The 20,744-nt window shown below is 46.1% G+C and overlaps 1 protein-coding gene across 6 annotated transcripts in view; it reads left to right on the forward strand.

Moving 5' to 3' along the window:
- Positions 1-20,744, forward strand: part of ITPR1 (inositol 1,4,5-trisphosphate receptor type 1) — a 318,999-nt gene that overhangs the window by 269,199 nt on the left and 29,056 nt on the right. For 5 of the 6 annotated variants that reach the window (XM_027121458.1, XM_027121453.1, XM_027121457.1 and 2 more), the window contains 7 exons: positions 982-1,104; positions 6,479-6,654; positions 11,114-11,278; positions 16,896-17,091; positions 18,440-18,532; positions 19,701-19,840; positions 20,420-20,585. In XM_027121458.1, coding sequence (XP_026977259.1) covers positions 982-1,104; positions 6,479-6,654; positions 11,114-11,278; positions 16,896-17,091; positions 18,440-18,532; positions 19,701-19,840; positions 20,420-20,585 — 1,059 coding nt within the window. The remainder of the gene's footprint in view (positions 1-981; positions 1,105-6,478; positions 6,655-11,113; positions 11,279-16,895; positions 17,092-18,439; positions 18,533-19,700; positions 19,841-20,419; positions 20,586-20,744) is intronic. The other variant, XM_027121455.1, reaches the window with a different exon arrangement.

The raw sequence follows: 20,744 nt of genomic DNA on the forward strand, positions 1-20,744 counted from the left end.
GAGAAATAACATGCTAGAGATCCATTTTCACATACTCCACACTTTTCTTTGGAGGAGGATAATGTTGAATGAGACTGTCTTTTGGAAACTTTGCCTCTGGCCTGGAGATGGAAATTATTCCTGCCATTATCCTAAGTGTAAGGCACCACTGCAGAGTTCAGAGGAAAAGGATGCAGCAGTGCACACAGTGTGGTCACCGGCTTGTTCTCCTAATGCTGAGATGCAGCCAGTGTGGTATCACCTGTCGGTAACAATGGATTAAGATGGCAGCACTGCCTACAGGGTCTCTCGCCCTTTGTGAGGGCTTTGGTTCCACATCCTTTCTCTACCGTAGCCTTTGCAAATGGGAGCTCCACTGCTGACCGTCCAGGCAGAGCTCCCACTCCTAGTTGGCAGATGACCTGGTTTTAGGAAAGGGATCATTATCTTGCTTTTAGTCACCAGTGAGTTGGTGAAGAATTTCAAGCAAGGGAAGAGTGTGGAAGAGGTAACGTTGTTCCTAGCCTGGGGCCCAGCTGGGCCAACTCTGAATGCTGTGTGTCCCCCCACCCCAACCAGTGCCCCCCACTTCTCAAAGTCTCATTGAATTTTCGGCTCTCCTTAGGCATCTCATCCAGTCCCAGCGCCCCAGGGGGAACTGAGGACTCGGCGCGTGAACCCTGGATAACCCCCAAGATTCCATAACTGATGGTGTTGACAGGGGCATGCAGGGTTTTTAGATGCTCCGACTTTTCCCCTTTCTTCTCCTCCTTAGCCCCCAATACATCTTCTGTTCCAGTAAGTACTCCAAACAGAAACAAACCAATCTGGTGTCGTTCTGAGCCTATGAGTCACCTTCAAAACAAACGATCGTTTTTACTGTTGTGGTAAAAACTGGGAACAAAAGTGGACTTGTAGGGGCGGAGCGGGAGGGCCGTGTGGATTCCCAGCGTTCTGGCTTGCAGTCTTGAACCTCACGGGGCTCTGTCCTTGTTTCCACAGCCCAGCCCGTTCTGTATTGGTGTGCCCGCAACATGTCTTTCTGGAGCAGCATTTCATTCAACCTGGCTGTCCTGATGAATCTGCTTGTGGCCTTTTTCTACCCATTTAAAGGAGTCCGAGGAGGTACCATCCATATCTTTAATTTCAAGGAAAATTCCAGAGGCAGCAGGAAGGCTGTGACTTGCATCTTAAACGTGATGCCTGGAAGTACTGGTGCAAGTTACGGGATCCCAGCTACCCATGTTCAGACAAAACGAGAGTGTAGCTTTTACCACGGGTTTATTTTTAAATCTAACTTGAAATAATACAAATTGTATGTCCGTATTTATTTGCCAGGAAAGAAAGAGAAGAAGCTATTTACAGTATTAAAACTGTAAGGGTTCATCTTAGGCAGCCTCCTTGTTTTATATGTTGGGAAACTGTCAGAGAAGCTGAGCGATTCAGCCAAAGTCACACAGCCAGTCAGCGACCGAGCTAACCCTAGCGCGTAGATATTTTGATGCTCAGTCCAGTAGATGTGTTTTTCCCATGCCATACTTGTGAAATTGATTTCAGACTAAAGAATTTGTAGGAAACCTCTGGAATTTTTTTTTTTTTTTTTGACAAGAGGTAGGGTGAGGCAGGGCTTGAGTGACTGCAGACGGCACATCCTTGGCACTTTAGTCTGTTAAGAGCTACGTGCCCTTATTCACGTAACGAAACGTGCTGTCCATGGTCTTGCTGGGTTTCCCCCACCACCGTCTCCTTCCAGTCACCTGTATGCACATCCTGCACATTTTGCTGAGAAAGGCAAGCCGTTCAGGGGGGGCATTTTTCTGTTTGGGGCTCCTCGGTTTGCGTGACGGCTCTCTGGAGACATTTACGCGTGTGGGGTTCTGGGGGTTGGCGGAAGCTCCTCTTCTATTAAACATCTACGGCCTACTTTCCTGACACCTGCTACAGCCTCCTGGGAGGCCTGCTTTTCAGCTCAATTTCTCATCAGAGCTTTTTGGCAGATCACCTCCCGTATGTATGTCACAACCTGCCAGGAGCCACCTTGTGTGAAACATAATGGGATGAAGAGCCCAAAAGTAAGACCAAAAAAAAAACAGAAACAGCGCAGAGGTAAATTCCAGGCTCAGCTCTGGATTTAATAATGCAGATGTCACAAACGTAATGGAAGTAAGTTTAAGGTCAGATTTGAAAGTGGTCGTATGTTCTGTGATGTGTCTAACTTACTCATTTGAGGCGTTAGCTTTTCTGTTTGGCCTGAAGCTATGTTGAAGGCTCCATTTAAGTGATGTTTTTCCCCCCAAACGCCGTACTTAAACACCAGCCCAAGGGGCATTTTCCTTTAAAATGCAATATCAGGAATCATAAGTGTCCTTGGCTGCAACGTTGGGCAGGTCCACAGGGCTGCAGGGTGTTGCCCCTGGGGGGAACGTCTGCCTTCACCAGGGTGCCAGTCAGCAGAGGTAAGAGCGCAACGTGGTCAACCCAGGGCTTAGGTGGAGGGGACAGAGCCCAGGCCTCTTTTCACCTCTGGGGAGCTGTTGTGCACATCATAGCAGATTCTTCAACTATTACTTTGGATGTGTTTTCGTTTTACCCTCCACCTCTTTCAAAATATTTGAAATTGATTTTTGTTTTTTAATATATCTTGGCCATTTTCTTCACTGGTCCCTTGTGGCAGTTTTGAGGCCAGTGCTGGGGACAGTTCATTGACACCTCTCTCCTCTTCCATGATAAGCCTCATCCAGTGGAGCAGCTAGATTTACAAAGTCCAGACTTCGTGTCTAGGCCTGGCTCTGCCACTCACCTGCCACGTGACTCCGGGTCAGCCACTTCAATTAGTTCTCCTTATCCTCTCTTTTAAGAGGTGCTTAAATGGAGCCAGTAGTTGTGAAACCTAGGTGTGGATTTAGAAATTCCTGTGGAGGTCAGGAGAAGATAGTTGCTGACCTAGTCAGGATCTCTGGAGCATCCTGTTTCTTGCCCATCCGACTTCAAGAACTACTGGATGCAATGATTTTTAAGGTCCTTCCATCTTTACAGTGGTGGCACTCAAGGTGACATCACCCCTGGCTGATCTGTAGAAGTCCAGGCTTTCTTTTTTGGCAGCATTGGCTTTAGAACTTCATGCAGATAGACTCAACAGAAAACGTAATTAGATGTCCTTGGAGAGAACAAGGTTGATCCGACCTAAGGAAGCCCTTTCCATTATGCAGTGACCGAGATCACCTCAAACACATCCACTCACTCAGAGGGATTTACTTTTTTCTTTTGGAAGATGTGTCGGGGGCATCTTCTATAGTCACTGTTGACCATCTTCAAGAGGAGGGTTGTGTTAGCCCGGTCTAGAAACAAAATCTGATTGGTTACCTGAAAGTATTTCTTTGAGAGCAATATTTGTGCTCATTGAATCCTGAAACCAGGATTTCCAAAATGTCCCTCTTTCAGGTGTGTAATGACCTTGCTCTGTGTGCCGACGTGGCTCTGTGACTTCCAAGGCTTGTGGCTGCCAAGGACACTGTGGCCTTAAAAGCTCCTTTTTAGAAGTATCATTTTCCCCCTTTATTTCAGAACTGATGAGTCACAGCGTCTTTGAACAGCATGAAAATTGGGCATCTTCAGGTCTCATACTGAATTTGTAAACATGGCATGATGATTAAAGCACATAAAGTACTACTTTTTAAACTTTCTTACTGTTGAAATTTTCAAATATATACACAAGTAGAAAGAACAGTATAATAAACTGCCATATACCCATAAGCCCAGCTTTAACAATTACCAACATTTTGCCAATTTTGTTTCATTTATACTCCTACTGTATTTTCTGCAAGATTTTAAAGAAGTCTTGACATCTTGTCATTTTGCCCATAGATATTTCACTGTGCATCTCTAACTTCTAAGAATATTTTAAAATGTGTATAATCACCATACCATTATCATATCTAACAAAACTAACAGTAAATCATGTCATAGCCTGTCCATATTCATGTTTCTCCAGTTGTCTCAAAGAAGTCTTTCTATAATTGTTTATTTGGAATCTAGCATTAATTATCACCTCTGTTTTTATAGTGGGAAGACAGCAGGTTTTTATATTGTCCCCTTCAGGATTTGAGTACATGTGTTGTACTGGTCACATTTATTACACTGAGCTCTTAAGAGCAGTTTATGATAATCAAGTGCTTAAGAAAATGAAAGGCAAGCCACAGGCTGGGAGAAAATACTTACAAATCATACATCAGACAAAGGGCTTATATCCAGAATATATAAAGAACTCTTACAACTCAACAATAAAAAGATTACCCAATTAAAACAGTGGGAAGAAGATTTGATCAGTTACTTCACACAAAAAAAGACATATGAATGGCCAAGAAGCACAGAAAAAGATATTCAACATCAGTAGTTATTAGAGAAATGCAAATGAAAACCACCATGACATGTTACTAGAAACCTACTAGAATGGCTAAAATTAGAAAAACTGATGATACCAAGTATTGGTGATGATGTGGAGCAAGTGGAACTCCCGTATATTACTGATGGGAAGGGAAAATGGTACCATCAGTTTGGAAAACAGTATGGTTAGGTCTTCTAAAGTTAAGCATGTACTTAGGGTCCCAAAATCTACTTCCATGTTTTTGTCCAAGAGAAGTGAGAACATACACCTACCCCAAGATTTGTACTTGGTTGTTTCCAGTAGCGTTATTTGTAGCAACTCCAAACTGGAAACAACCCACATATCCATTAAATGTTAAGTGGATAAATCAGTGGTGGTGTATTCATATTACGGAATACTACTCAGCAATAGAGAGAACAAACTGTTAATATACACAATAACCTGAATGGATCTTAAAAATTTTGTTAAGCGAAAGAATTAAAAAGACTACCTACAAATGTGATTATTTTTCTCATTTCATGAAATTCTGGAAAATGCAAAGCTACAGTGGTAGAAAGCAGGTCCGTATTTGCCTGGCATTGGAGATGGGGGAAGGCATCAGTTGCAAAGGGCACAAGGAAACCCCTTAGGGTGATAAAGTTGTTTATATCTTGATTGTGTTGGCAGTTACATGAGGTCATATGACTGTATACGCTGCCAGAAGTCATCGAAGTGTGCACTTAAAACGGATGGATTTTTTTTTTTTTTTTATGATAGTTAAGGCCCATTCCTCCAGGGGCGTATATACTCCTGGTATATGCTGTGTCACCTTAGGCAAGATACGGAACCCAAGATTCCGTTTCCTCTGGAGTAAAATGGAGATGATAACAGCAACCTCACAGGGTGATCAAGAGGGTTAAATAAATGATAATCAGCGTAAATGGCTTGATACAATATCTAACAGTTGTTAAATGCACAGCAAGGGACACCTAGGCCCCAGCATGCACCTCTTCCTGGATTTCTGAGAAGCTTCTGCCTCTTGGCGCCCATCCCTAATCAGGTTTACCTTTGAAGGCTATCCAAAGGGAAGAGGTAGGTGGCTGGGGTTAGGGGGACAGTTTTCAGAGAGAAAGTGAGTCTCAGCAGGTGTGGACGAAATGAACTAGGGCAGCCAGCGGGCTCGTGGAAGAGCTGGAACCTGCCGGGGCGTCTCTTTCCCTGGCGGTGCTTCAGTCCCAGCAGTTCTGGAGACTTGAAGCTCCTTTATGTAAGTGGCCTTAATCATGTAGTGCTACTTGTTTACATCTGAAGGAAAGTCAAAACGTGACAGCGTTTGAAATAGGGGTGTTTTTTTTTTTAATGAGTGTTTTGCAGAACCTTATTTTTAGCCCTGTTGGCTCATGTTACATAACCAAGCCGTCTCGTGGGACACTCTAAATAGAACTTGCAATAGCAAGAGATGACAAAAACTGGTATAAGCTCTTTGACTACAAGGATAATCTAATTGTAGGATGATGCTAATGATACGGAAGTTGCTTTCCTCCTTGCCTTGAAGAAATTTGATGCAGGCAGGGGGCCTGCACTTTTCCTTAGCATGCTTTTAATAGAAACTAGAAGTTTATTCTTCCAGCTTGCCTCCCCTAAGAGTGAAGTGTGACACATGTATGAGTTCTGCTCATGGAACAAACTCATTTGATGGGTGCCTACTGGGTGCCCAGTGCTTCCCTTGGGGAATTTGGAGTCTGGTGGGGATGGGGTTTAGGGAGGGGGCAGTGACCACTAGAGAACAGTGTCCCATAGGGATGACCAGGGGTACAAGAATCAGAGAAGGAAGGAGCACCTGGCATGTTTTGTGAGGAGGAGACTTCCTAGAACAGGTGACATCTAAGCTAAGACTTAACATGGATGGGAAAGGGAGAGAATTTCCCAGGTAGAAGGAACATGTATCAGTAGAAGGCTTGCAGGTAAGAAAACATGGATGTGATTGGTTACTTCTGGGCCAGAGAACTGGACGTGAGGGTTGGGACATACAAGGCCAGAGACGTGGTTGAAGAAAATGGTGTTAAACCTGTTTCGGTCTGTCACCTGTACCCGGTGAAAGCTCTGATCTCTGAGAGCCCTGCCTTGTCTTTCCAGGAACCCTGGAGCCACACTGGTCAGGGCTGCTGTGGACAGCCATGCTCATATCTCTGGCCATTGTCATTGCCCTCCCCAAGCCCCACGGCATCCGGGCCTTAATCGCTTCCACAATTCTCCGGTTGATATTTTCGGTCGGATTACAACCCACGTTGTTTCTTCTGGGAGCTTTCAACGTAAGTATGAATACCTTCATCGCCACTTTTTTGTTTACATACAAGTAGGAATGCCTTCCATCCTCCCCAGAATCTTGGCCTGTGCTTCCGGTGCAGAAAAATATTATCTGGGTCAACTGTTAAAATAGCAGAAGCAAAGGAGAGCTGCAGGTGGCCGTCTCCCTCTTCCCCTTGTCACAAGACGGTGAACCTCTTAACGTACTCTCTGGGCACCGACAGTCTCATTTTCAGGGAATATTCCTCTCAGAATTAGGCAGACAAAGGGAGAGAAGTTGAGATCTGGGTTAGTTTTGCCAATCAGGTCAAAGGTGTGCTAGGACGAGAGATTTTAGCCAGTTAAGTCAAATGACGAAATAACACAGCACCCACTTCTGGTGAGGACCTCAGAGAAGCAAGAGGAACTGTTGACAGAGATGGAGCAGGTGGAGAGGTAAGAAGAGAATCAAGGAGAGTTACCTCAAAGTAGTGACATTTGGAAATGCTCTTTCACCGCTGTGGATGGGCAGATGCCAGCTGCCTCTGCAGAATTCCTAGGAAATGGACGCAGCTGATATGAAGCCATAAATTGGAGAGGTTTCCTGCTGAAAAAGAGGAACGAACTGGGACATGTGGGGATCTAAAACTGCCTTCCAGAGGGTTCTGCCCTGAGTGTATAAGGAAGCTGAGGTCACTGTTCAGAAATGGAAGTGATACTGCAAAAAAGGTGAATCCAGTAATTGAGGGCAATCATCAATGTCCCCCAGTGGCTGTTCAGATGGCAGAGGCAGCAAGGGCGCTAGGGGAGAACGGGGACAGGGCTGAAGTTTTGTCTTAAAGAATGGAGACAGTGGGGCCAGGAAGCAGGGGTTGAGCAGAGCATCTTCCCCACAGGCCACAGCAGCGAGGGGAGCCCGGGCCTGCTCGGGAGATGGCCGCCCGTTGCGCTTCGCCTCCTCTGTGCCTCACGTACTGACATGTAGGGCCTGATCCTGTACAGGGAACCTGGGCCCTGCATTTCAGGAAGACGCACTGGGGCTTCATCCTCCAGGGCAGCATGTTCTAAGTTGATAAATCTTAGGTGAAAAGAGCGTTCCTTGGTCAAATCCATGTGTGAAATGCTGGGTTAAGCAACATGAAAGGTTTTTCACGGCAGCATTTCTGAGACTTTAACATGCTGATATGGGTTATGAATCTGGAAGAAAGGGACACCAGGTATTTGTGTTTCCCGAACTTATTTGCCCACATTTTTTGTAAAGTATCACTTGGAATTAGTGTTGTATAGAATACAGGTTGGGAAATTCTATTCCCAATAGTGGGAAATGATTCAGGGTTTTTGAGCAATTCAGTGGTTGAGAAAATTCCCTTGGTAGTGGCATGAATGTACACGGATTTGTGCAGGGGGTTGGGGGACCACTTAGGGCCTCTAGCAGGGCTTTCAATTACGTGTGACGAGCCTGCGTCTTGGTCATAACGGAGAAGAAGGAAGGTACAGATGTCAGAGCTTCGGAGGGAACAGTGACACGTGGTGGGCGTTGGGTCTGAACCTTAAGCCTGAAATTAGTGCCGGGCTTGGTCTGGGTCCTTTTCTCCAGGCAAAGAAGGTATCACTGTCTTGACTGGGTGATGAAGGAGGCAAGTATAACTCCAAATTTTTAGTCACTGGGGGCTGGGAGAAGAATGATGCCTCCAGCTAAAATGAAGTCACGCAAGACCTGGTTTTCAGGGTGAAAATAGACGAAAACTGTTGGCTCACTGGGCTCGAGGTAACAAGACAGGCTATTAATGTTGGGCCTCATGTTTGGAAATCGGCCATGACCAGAGTGACAGAGCCACATCAGCATTGAAGCAGGAAATACAGGCTTCACCTGCAGTGAGAGGAAGCTTTTTAAGAAAGAAATACTGGAGAAACAAATAAATAAAAGGAAAAAACACTCAGTATTTCAGAGGTTGTCTTCTGCGAGTTAATTCTTTTGTTTCTCTGGCCTTTGGTCATTCCATAGTTTTCTCTTTAACATAAGTCAGTTGGTGTTTGGATAATTAATGATCATTCATAATACCATTAGCTCGGGGGCATGGGGGGGGGGAAGCTGAAACAGTAAACAATTACTCAGAGGGGATAACAAAAGAGGAATGTCATATGCAGCAATGGGAGAAGGAATAGCGGCTGTGGACACACAGCGAAGGAATGTTGGAGATCTAAGAGCTGGGGAAGCAGCCCAGGGTGGTATCCTGGCAGCCACGTGCAGGGACGGTGGTGAGAAGGGTGCTGCAGGAGCTGGAGTTGGGTGCTAGGAGTGGACAGGGCAAGACGGCCGTGTGTGCCCTGGAGAATCCCTGGGGACGTGGGGAGAGCCGCTGCAGTAGAGAGCTGGGACCAAAAGCCACATCTGACACTAACCAAAGTGGGGTCCGTAGGAAGTGGGGACAGCAGACTAAGACCATGAATAGGAAACAGTTGCTGGTGAAGCGACAGACAAAACGGGGGCAGAAGTTAAAGGGGAGAGTGGACTCAGGTGAAGTGGACTGCTCTGTTAATACCGCAGGTGCCTGGGCTTGTGTGAGGTCCTGGAATGTCGAGCAGAGCGTGGCCATTTTTTTTTTTTTTCTCTCTGAAACCCCAGCAACACAGTTCTTTCAGAACGAATGATGCTTTCTCACCCTAAAAAAGATCCTACACTGGCAAAAGTTAGAATAGTAGAGGAAAACGACCTGGTGGATTGAAAGGTTAGCCTGTCTGAGAAAGCCGAACCTTCTCCCTGGGTGTCGGCTTCCCCCCTTATCTGATTGCCGAGAAGCTCGCTTGCACTGACCCCCCAGATTAACTGGCACTGCTTCCGCAGCACCTGTGGCCAGGCTAGCTCGGGGAGCAGGAGACGGTTTTACCAAGTGCAGCCGAAGCGCACTCTCTCCACCTTTCTCCTGATTCAGGTTTTTCTGGCAGCGTGTTGCTATAGGCAGACTTCAGGCATGGGGTTTCTCTCAGAGGTGGGACTCTGTTATACAGTAGGTCAGCCTTCAGTTGCAGGGGTCAGAAAACCTAATCCACGCTCATAGAAGCAAAGGAGAAAATGTGACTGAGAATCCTAGCGCCTGGCTTCAGGTGTAGCTGCATTCAGGAGGCTGGACAGTAGCGTCAGGGCTCAGTTCCTCTCTTTTGGTTCTGCGCTGGTGGTACCCTTGGGCTCCATGGTAATGCAGGATGGATGCCAGCAGCCTCAGAGGTCACTTTCTGTCAGGTCCAAGGTCAGGGGTAAAGAACAAAGTTGTCTTACGCTGCAGTCCCAGGAAGGATCTCAGTGGGTGTCATTGACTCCATTTGGTCACGTGCCTATCCGTGAACCAGTCGTTGCCAGGGGATTGCCATAATTCCGACCGGCCAGGATGGAGCCCCACCCAGACCTCAAGGACCGATACATGGGAAGGGATGGATCCCCAGAGGAAAAACAGAAGTTACTCCCAACCCAAGAAGGGCCAAGCGTTGGTACTTTACGAGGTCCCAGTGTGGCTCCTTCTGGGGGATCAGACTAGTCTTCTTGGAGAGTTGGGGGGATCTGATAGTATAGGTTGGGAGGGAGACTTCCTTTATTCTTCATACTGTTTTATGCTATTGGGAAAAAATGCTATTACTTTTACCATGTATATACGACTATTTCAATGAAATATGAGTTTATGAAAAGGAAGAAATGGGGAAAATCACATTTCTCTGCTTATTAATAAGGTTACATACTTTTCATATATTGTTTTTTAACTTTTTATTGAGATGTAATTGACATATAATATTAGTTTTAGGTGTATGACATTATGATTTGATATGTATATCAATTACAAAATGAATACCACAATAAGTTTAACTTTCATCACCAAAAAAAATTTTAAAAAAAGTTATTCCCAGAAAGGGGGGCAGGGGAATAGAACTCATCCTGAAGTCACTTACTTTCCCCTGCCCACCCCAAGAGAATTCTCACTTTCCCTGTAAAATTAGGAGCAATGGATGACAAGAACTGGCTGCTCCTCATTAAATTGCAACCCTCTAATGCGTACCATGTAACAGAAAGTTAGAAAACACTTTTAATCATGCTGATCACAGGGTTCGTGGATTGAGGTGACTTCTGTGTTTGACTAACTCATGGAAGGATGTTAGAAATGATTCATATCTCATCTTGAAAATCATAATTTCAGTATGTGTTAATTTTGTTTTTGTCACTTACAAATGCCACTTGATTAGTGTTGCCCATGAAGTTATTTGACTGTCACATTAACTTGCAATATGCCTGAAAAGCAAAGTAATGAAATGACTTTGATCCGCAGAACAGTTCTCGGCGCTTTCGGTGGGCCTGGGTGCAAAAGGAAGCTTTTGTTTGGGCACAGGCGCCGAGAGACGCCTGGGGGCAAACTGCCCTCGACTCTTGTGAAGAGTCTGGAGTTCGGCACGTGGTCCGTGCTTATCTGACTATCTGACTGTTGCTCTCGTTGTTGTCAGGTCTGCAATAAAATCATCTTTCTGATGAGCTTTGTGGGCAACTGTGGCACATTCACCAGAGGCTACCGAGCCATGGTTCTGGATGTTGAGTTCCTTTATCATTTGCTGTATCTGCTGATCTGCGCCATGGGGCTCTTCGTCCATGAATTCTTCTACAGTTTGCTGGTGAGTTGCTGGTGTTGAAAGATTTTACATGTGGGCAACTAGGAGAGCATCCTCTGTCCTTCCTCCCCTCACAGACCCCTCTTTTTCATGGTGACTGGTGTGCCTGGTCTACGAGGTCGTAGCCCGCCCTGTACGCAGTGTTTGGGGCATCTGGAGAGGAAAGCTACCCAGGGAGCAGGTCAGCTATCAGGAGCCCAGGAGGTGCGCGATCACAGTGCGTGATCATGATGATAGATGATGCCTGCCATCTGGGTCAGGAGACGTTGCCTCCATGTGCACCTTTGTCTGTCTTATTTCTTGGCCTCAGCCAGCGCTTACAAGGAGAATGTTTTTGCGACTGTCATCTTCTGACAGTTCTCATGGGATCCATTTTCCAGTGAAAACATGTTGTGCCAGTAAGAGCGGGAGGTATTTTCAAAGACCCAAGACCCATGGCAATGAGCTTGATAGATTTATTGATCCAGGAGACCTTTTTAGCAGAAGTTGTGTTCCAGTTTGAGCTGAGTGGTTAAATGTCTTGATTTTCCATTATTTTCCTCCTGGGCAGGTTTTTAAATGACAGACCTCTATCTGCTTATTCTCCTGTCATTACAGGGAATCTTGACCTGTAGGGTTGTAGATAAAAAACCACTTCATTGTACCTATGTTAAATGACAGGAAGCATAAAATTGACCTTTCTGCGAGGGAAACCATCCATAAAGGGAATACAAGAAGTATTAGAATGTGTCTGATGATAAAAAATGATCAAGGCCTAAGTGTTGACTTAAGACGAGGGACTTGGGAATACCCTGGCAGTCCAGTGGTTAGGACTGTGCGCTTTCATTGCCAAGGGTGCAGGTCCGATCCCTGGTTGGGGAACTAAGATCCTGCAATCCGCGTGGTGCGGCCAAAAAAAAGAAACCACGAGGGATCTACTTGCAAAAAGCAGAGCAAGGAAGGCACTTCCAGGAGCTGCAGTCCATGTGGTCTCCAGGCTGGTGACTTAACTGCTCCGTGCCTCAGTTTCCCCATCTACGAAATGGGGAGAACAGTCCATTTCCTGGCAGGGCCATCATAGGGATTTTCTGCTACTTCACGTGTCAGGGTCTGAGAACAGCACCGCCACAGAAATGCTGAGCGATGGCCGGCTGTCATTACCGTCTGTGTCATCCCGTCTCCCCTCTCCCAGCCATATACCATAAAGGATGCACCGTTTAGGCCTCCAGGATTAGCTCCTTCCATTAGTGGTGGATGTTGGCAGACTGAGGGATATAGATATGGATTCCTTTCCCTCATTTTAAAATAGGTCTGGCCGTACTTTGAGGTTTTAGGCAAAGAGGTCTCTGGATACACTTGTGATGGCCATTCTGTGCCCGATTTTGGTCGCTCTCTATCAGAGATCTTTAGAGCTCTGTGTATATTTCTAAGCCTTTTTGTCTCATGCAATAACACCCCTGGGTGGGGTTTCTGTTTGTGAGTCTGGGAGGCCCAAGTCCGGAACCTGACAAATTCCTGTCCTCTCTCAGTGGGGAGGCAGAGTTGAGTCGGGGTCTCTCCCAACCCTGCTGAGGGGTCTCTCCCACGAGGTAGGGGAGTCCCCTTCAGACAGTGCCATCTCGCCCTGGCAGAAAATGACTTTTCCAACCATCTATGTCCCGTTGGCTCTGTTTCTTTTTCTGTTCATAAGATCCTTTTCTTTTGGTCACTGGCAGTGCCAGCCAGTGCCAGAACTAGACGCGGTGGGTGTCATGGTGAGACGAGGCAGTGTCGTCCCAGCCCTCACGGGCCTCACAGTGTAGAAAAGAACAGTTCCTGTCACTTACTGACTGTTCCCTGTGTGCTCTTTCTGTCCCCTCTCACGACCGCCTTTGAGGCGGACGAACTCTGCAAATCACCACTGGCCAGGTGGAGCCTGGTGAGGCAGGTCACCTGCCCGGAGTCGCACCGCAAGTCAGGGGCAGAGACCACGACAGTGACGCAGCTCTGTTGACTCCCGGGTCTAAGTGCTTAAGCACGGCCCTGAGCTGCCTTTCATTTGAGCCTGTGGAAAAGTCCCTGCTTCGGTGAAACCAGTATTTCACATTGCAGTCTGCATGCCTGCCTTCCCGTCCCTTACCTGTCACAGAAGGATCAGAGGGGCTCCGAGCTGCTGGTGATGCTACCTCGGCTCAGTGCACTTTGAGAAAGACTGACCAGGGTCACATGAGACCGGGGTTGGACGCTTCTCGTAGGTGCTTCTGCAGGGTTTCTAAGTCACTTTCTGTGACTTCAAGTGATGCGTTCCTTTTGGTGTCAAAAGCAGTATTTAACATGTCTGTTGGGAACCACAGACAAAATACTGAAACCGTTCACATTATTCCACAAATGAGGAAAGCCTGTGACAGGAAGGAATTGAAGAGAGACCTCTAGCAGGGAAAACCCACACGTCACGTGAAAACTCTACACCAGCAGGGCGGAAAGGCAGAGTGGGCGACTGTGGCCTAATTGAAGTTCACCCCGAGACTGGCTGAACCCGGTCCCAAGCCTGCATTCAAGTTGTGTCCTTAGCAAACTATTAACATCCCAAGATGAAAGTGTACAAAGTTCCTTAGCAGGCAGGTAAGAAAAGGAGAAATTCACATGGTCAGTAAACGTGGAAGTGTTCTAATGTCAAACAGTGACATATTGATTAAAACACGAGCGTGATCCCGTGTTGTACCTGTAATGTTGGGAAAGGTTCAGAAGCACGATCATGCCCACATCTAGCGAGAGTGCGCTAAAATGGGCCTCGTTCTCTAACAGTGGTAAGGATAAATTGGTGCAGCCTTTCCAGAAAGCAGTGGAGTGAATATTGTGTGTTATGTTTGACCCAACAGTTCCATTTCTGGAAACTTGCCAAAAAGAAATAACTGGACAGGTATATATTCAGGCACATGCGGAGGTGTCCATCACAGCGTTACTTTTAATGATATATAATTGAAAACATCTTGACTGTTTAAAAAAGGAAAAGATATTGATTGAATAGACTGTGGTTTTTCCATACACTGGAATACTAGGTGATCATTTTTTTTTGAAACTGACATAAGGTTTATTATTTTTTTCCTCAGAAAAAATTATAACAGAAACAAAGCTTAAAAACATAATGAAGTAAAACTTTCCTTAACAAAGATCCATGGACATAAAATGAAAAAGCTCTCAGAAATCCAAATAGATCTAATTGTTCTTTTTATTAAATATAGACACAGGTGGCAGCTATATTGCCCAAATTCAAGAGACTATAACTACCTCAGGACCATATTCAAATAATCTCTAATCTAAAATGAGTGAAAGTACCAGAAGGAAGAGAGAAAAGGTATTATCCAAAAAATCAGACCACTGCTTTTTTTTTTTTTTTTTTTTTTTTTTTTTGCGGTACGTGGACCTCTCACTGTTGTGGCCTCTCCCGTTGGTGGAGCACAGGCTTCGGACACGCAGGCTCAGCAGCCATGGCTCACGGGCCCAGCCGCTCCGCGGCATGTGGGATCCTCCCGGACCGGGGCACGAACCCATGTCCCTTGCATTGGCAGGCGGACTCTCAACCACTGCGCCACCAGGGAAGCCCACTGCTTATTTTTAACCAGAGCTGTGATGATAGTTATCTACTTAGATTTGAAAAAATATCTATTTTGATCACACCCTCACAGAGATTCTGAGTTCGTCAGTCAGGCTATCATCCAGGCAGGTACTTTAACTAGGTGATCTTTTTGACATGAAAATGTTCATGATTCTTTTTACCAAGCAAGCGGACTATATGCCAGCTTACGGTATAATATTTTTGTAAAAATATGTATGCATACGTTACACTTTTTTCAATTATGTAGTAAGGTCAGAAGGAAAGAATTTGTTGAGTAAATGTCTATAGATATTGGGGTTATTAGTGATTTTTGTTTTTTCTTTGTGTTTTTTTGTGTTTTCACCATTGCACTTGTCTAATTTTCTAATTAGCAGAAAGTTTTTCCTTATCAAGTGATATATGTCCATTGTTTTAAAATCAGAAATGATAGATAAATGAAAAGGAAAAAGTTACTTGTCATTTCAGTGATTTGGGGGCTGTATAATGTCTACAGTTCTTAGCCCCAGAAAACAAGTGGCGTTTGTTGTCTGAAGTTGCTCTTACTTGCTGCTTCATGGTGAGTTGCTGGAAAATATTTAACCAACATTAACAGCAACATTAGCCTTTGTACTCTTATATCGAATAAACGCCTCTTCCTTGCTTCCTTTTAAGTGTCCTCCTTTACCCGGTGCCCTTCACACTGGTCTCAGGACACAGACTGGCCTGATGGAGGCAGAGGGGCTAATTGAGCAGAAAATGAACTCAGACGTAAAATTCTAAGTTGGAAGGGACTCGGAGATGAGCTAGTTCAGTCCACTGATTTTACCAGTGCAGAAACTGAGGTCCAGAGAGGTCTCATGGCCCGATCAACAGCTTGCAACGAATTAAAAGCAGAGTCAGGATTCACACCCTTGTCCCCTGACTCACTTGGCTGTGCACAGTCATTCCCCAAAGCCACGGTGGAAGCAGGACCTTCAGGACAGGATCAGATGTCCACACAGAGGCCATATTAAAGCTAGCCCCCCCGCCCCCAGGTCCAGAATAACACCATGTATCTCTTCTCTCATGGCTCTCCGCCAACCCTCCAGCCAAATATCTGAGATTGTAGTTCCTAGAAAACCAGCTACTGGTCTCCCATACCTCTAAGTACTTCCAGGGGGCCCCCATTTCTCATGAAGCCAAGTTCTTGCAAAGCGCAGGCCCCTTGGACAGAGGGCGCACCAAGATGGTGAACCCGCGGTGAACCGCAGGGGGTCTCTGCCCCGACCAGGGCCATGGGAAGGGTTTAGGCTTCCTGGCGTGTTACCACCGCCAGCGTCCCTGCTGTGTACTATCTGTGTGACCTTGGCCCAGTCTCTTCATCCCTGCTGTGTACTATCTGTGTGACCTTGGCCCAGTGTCTTCGTCAGGAATTTAATGATAATTACCATCGATTGTGGACTTACTCGGCACATAAGTATGACTGTATGCTAAGCACTATATATACATCGTCTATTTATTCTTTACAATAAGTCTCTCTCCTCCAGTCTGCAAATGATGAAACTGAGGCTCTGAGAGGAAGGGGGTAGTGCCTGGTCCTGGTGGTAGCAAGCGGTTGAGCTGAGGTTTGAACCTTTGTCCGCTCCAGAGTCCCTGCTCCCTGGCCTGGCCCATTGCAGGTCAGCCAGCCCCGTATCCAGAGTGGCTGGCCCTTAATAGAAGCTCAGTGAATAATCCCTAAATGAATACCAGGCCCCTCATCCCTTTCCTCCCTTGTCCTCTGCAGCTCACTGGCACAGCCTGTATCTTCTCTATTCCCAAGACCTCTAAGCGACATGTAAACAACTTGAAATTGCTGTTGTTTCCCACCCTCCTTTTTTATATTTGTTTTTCCTTATTTTTACCATCTCGGTTTTCACTGTAAAGACAGGCAAGGGTAACACGTTAAGGGTATAATGCTTTTGAGTTTCCGGAAGGGTAAATTGTTTATAAATCATTATAAAGTTGTCATTAGGGGATACTGATGTCCATCTAATATAGAGGCTTCTTAAAATGGTCCCATTGTTGTCCTTTCATTTGTTTTTAAAGCTTTTTGACTTAGTGTACAGAGAAGAGACTCTGCTTAATGTCATTAAAAGCGTCACTCGCAATGGACGGTCCATCATCTTGACGGCGGTCCTGGCTTTGATCCTGGTTTACCTGTTCTCAATAGTGGGCTACCTTTTCTTCAAGGATGACTTCATCTTGGAAGTAGATAGGCTGCCCAATGAAACCATTCTTCCAGGTGGGTTTGGGATCTTCTGAGCTTTTTTAATGTTAAAAGAGTATTTCCTGATTACAACTGAACTAAAAATGATGACTTTGGCAGTGTAGGTATCTCCCTAACACTCAGAGTGTGAACTGAATACAGGGCTTAGTTTTCACTTCATTCAAAGGGCGGTATGATGTGTCAGTGCGAAGTGTGAGTGTCCAGATGCTACGTTGAATTTATTTACTAAAGTCCTATTTTAAACTAGTACAACATTTTCATAAAACAGTTTGACCATGTATATTGAAAGTATAGGAGTATGCATCCCTCTGGCTTGGTAAATCTACCCCTAGGAATTTATCCTTTAAAAAAAAAAATGTAGAAACAGATGTGTACAGAAGTATGTTCATTGCAGTGTGAAACTGGAAGCGATCTCAACGTAAGGGAGTGTTTCATTAGAGTGTGGTTCATCCATGGTGTGGTGACACCTGCAGATATGGTACGTCTTTATAAACCTTCATGGAAGAGTACCCAGGATATGGTAGGAAATTGCAGAAGAATAACTACAATAGGGTCTGTGTAGATTTTTATTTTTAATTAAAAAGCTCATATATGTCTTATAAAATATGGAAGAATATACCCCCAAACTGCAGTCAGTGGCTGTCTCTGGGGCATTTTTTTTTTTTTTTAAACAATATGCACATTTTACAGTGAGCCTATATGATTTTCATTTATAGAAAAAACAGAAGAGATTTCCTCTTTTGAGAGAGAGAGATACATATTCTTGAGTGATACCCAAGTGCCTTTTCCCTCAATTAAAATACTTGACACTAGTAAGTGAAATATTACTGGTTTTTCATCTGGTAGCCAGGCGCCCTGAGTCCAAGGAACAAACTAGAATTGTAACTAAGCCAGGCAGCCTTTTTCTCCCTCCCAAATGCTGCATTCTTGGCATGTAACTCCAGCCTCCAAGTTGACACTAAAAATGGCATTCACTGCCAACCATCTTAGGGTTCTGAACTAAACTGATCTGGGTCTCAGATTTCCACTCCCGCTTCTCATGCAGACTTGGTATAAATCTTGCTGGAGTCTGTATGTTCAGTAGTGTTTGTCGAAGAGTTTCAGCTGTTTGTCTTCAAAGTTGGAGAGGTGCTATTTAAGTGCGATATTTCTAGTAAGCTTACAGGAATTGACATTTCTGGCTTTTTTCCCATACAGATCACCAAATGAAAGTGTAAATTGCATCTCTGCTTTGAATTTATATGCAGGCTTGTCGGGTGTTATTTATGTAAAGAATTGTTTAATCAGCCGTGAGTTGGGGACTTCAAACATTTTAACCATATGTTGCCAGATTGTTCATCATAAAATTTCCTTCTCTCTCCAGAAGCCAGTGAGAGCTTGGCAAGCGAGTTCCTGTACTCTGACGTGTGTAGGGTGGAGACTGGGGAGAACTGCTCCTCTCCGGCACCCAAAGAAGGTAGGACCTCGCAGCGTTACCATGTTAGTGCCAGGCTCCCCCCAGAGGCTTAGATGGTGCACATGACATTGGAAGCAGATGAAAGCAGACTCACTGCTCAGAAGTAAGGCCAGTAGCAAAGAGGAAGGGCTGGGAGAGAGGAGGGGGATGAAGCGGGGGAAAGAAGGCTATGTGGGAAGAAAATAGCTGCTTCATTGATTCAGCCACTATTTACTGAGTGCCCACTATTTGCCAGGGACTGTGTTGTACTCTAAGATATAATAAACTATAGTGGCAGGGTCGGGGCCGGGGGAGAGGGAGGTGGGCAAAGAGGTGATTACTAGAGAGGATGCTAAGTGCTGAGAGTAAGGATGGAATATAGAAGATAGGCACCCAGCCTAGTACTGGAGTAAGAGTATCACCCAGGAGGTGACAGCTGAATGAAAACAGTAGAATCTTGGGCGAAGGAGGAGGGGTCGGTATTCCTGTTGGAGGAAACAGCGTGCCTGAAGGCCTGGACATAGAATACGGCATGTTTAGGGAGATAACGATCACGAGGAAGGAGAGCGGAAGAAGTGAAGCCAGAGAGGTCAACAAAGGGCCAGATCATGAAGGGTCTTACATGTCAGGCTCAGGGGGTCAAAGCTTACTTAAAGGATGATCCAGGTTGTTGAGAGGGGAGTGATATGATGAGATAGGTGTTTTAGCAAGACCATTCTCACTGCAGCTGGAGAAAAGAACAGGGCGGTCAGCAAGTTCTTCCTCCAAAAACCAGTAAGAATGGACAGTTTCCAGTTTAAGGCGATTCATTCAGCGGACCAACTGTAAAAATATTGCTGGATTTAGCCCTACAGCATCCCCGGTGAGGAACCTGGGCCCTGAGCTGAGAGAAGAGATGCTTATCACTCAGCGTCCTGTCAGCGCCTGTTCGGAGCTGACACTGTAGTTTAAAATCTGAAAACGATAGGGAATATTTTAGATTTAATAGAGGGCAGGGCAATTCTGGGCTTGAGAAATTAGCAAGTTTTAGTGATGAAAAAGAAAGCCTTGGATGCTCGATTCCTTTCTTTTATTCTTTCTGGCTCCTGTCTGTCCGCTGGTGAGGTGGCATTCGGGAATCATGATGTCCAAATCCCGGTATCTCTTTTCACTCACGTTTCAAATCTCTCCCGACTCGCCGTGTTCGCAGAGCGGGTCCCTGCAGAAGAGACGGAGCAAGATAAAGAGCACACGTGCGAGACGCTGCTGATGTGCATCGTCACAGTGCTGAGTCACGGGCTGCGGAGCGGGGGCGGAGTGGGAGATGTGCTCAGGAAGCCGTCCAAAGAGGTAGCTGCGCCCCAGGGGAAGGAAGAGCAGGGGGGCTGGGTGGGTGGTGAGAGCACCACGCAGTGGGCTCCAGTGTAAACCGAAGACACACAGGCAGGGCTGGGAGCGGTGGTGAGGAGACATGCGTGCAGAGCCAGCTGCTTAGGGCTGCCTTCCTCTCCGGTCACCGTCGAGTTGCAGCCCTGGGAGGAAGCCCCAGTGCGGAGGGGGGCAGCTTCTGCTCTCCCCTCTGTGTATTTAAGCGATTCCTTCCTTGGAGGGCCAGGTCTGGCCTGCATGAACACATTCGTAAACCCCTTAGATCCCAGGAAGCTGCTCTCGGGCACGTGCCACGTGACACTTGGGGAACTCACAATATACACAGCGGGTGTGAAAAGAGCTGCATTTGTGGCTCTTACACTTTGACATCCAATGTAACGTGCCGAACGAAGCACACGGCGCTGCTGGGGTTTGGGGTGGGCCAGGAGGGCTGGGACGTCTGACTTGGAGGCATCCGGTCCCCTCCTTCTGCCCTGAGCTCTGCAGACCCGAGTGCTGGGGACAGGGGGTAACCCGCTGACAGAGGTGCCTCTGTTCCAGGAGCCCCTCTTTGCTGCTCGAGTGATCTATGACCTCTTGTTCTTCTTCATGGTCATCATCATTGTCCTTAATCTGATTTTCGGGGTCATCATTGACACCTTTGCCGATCTGAGGAGCGAAAAGCAGAAGAAAGAAGAGATCTTGAAGACCACGTGCTTTATCTGCGGTGAGTGGTGCAGCCTGGCTTGTGCCGAGGGGCTGGGGGAGCCCAGACTCTCCGTGGGAAGGGCCGCTGCCGTTCTCCAGCGTCCCTGCCCTTGGCACTGAGCGGGCCCCTGATCTGTTCTGCTGGGGAGCGTCTGGAGTGCCCGTGGACTTAGTGCAG

The sequence above is a fragment of the Aethalodelphis obliquidens genome, unplaced genomic scaffold, assembly GCF_003676395.1.
Source record: "Aethalodelphis obliquidens isolate GAN/ISIS:26980383/991018 unplaced genomic scaffold, ASM367639v1 scaffold22, whole genome shotgun sequence".
Classification (NCBI taxonomy): Eukaryota; Metazoa; Chordata; class Mammalia; order Artiodactyla; family Delphinidae; genus Aethalodelphis; species Aethalodelphis obliquidens.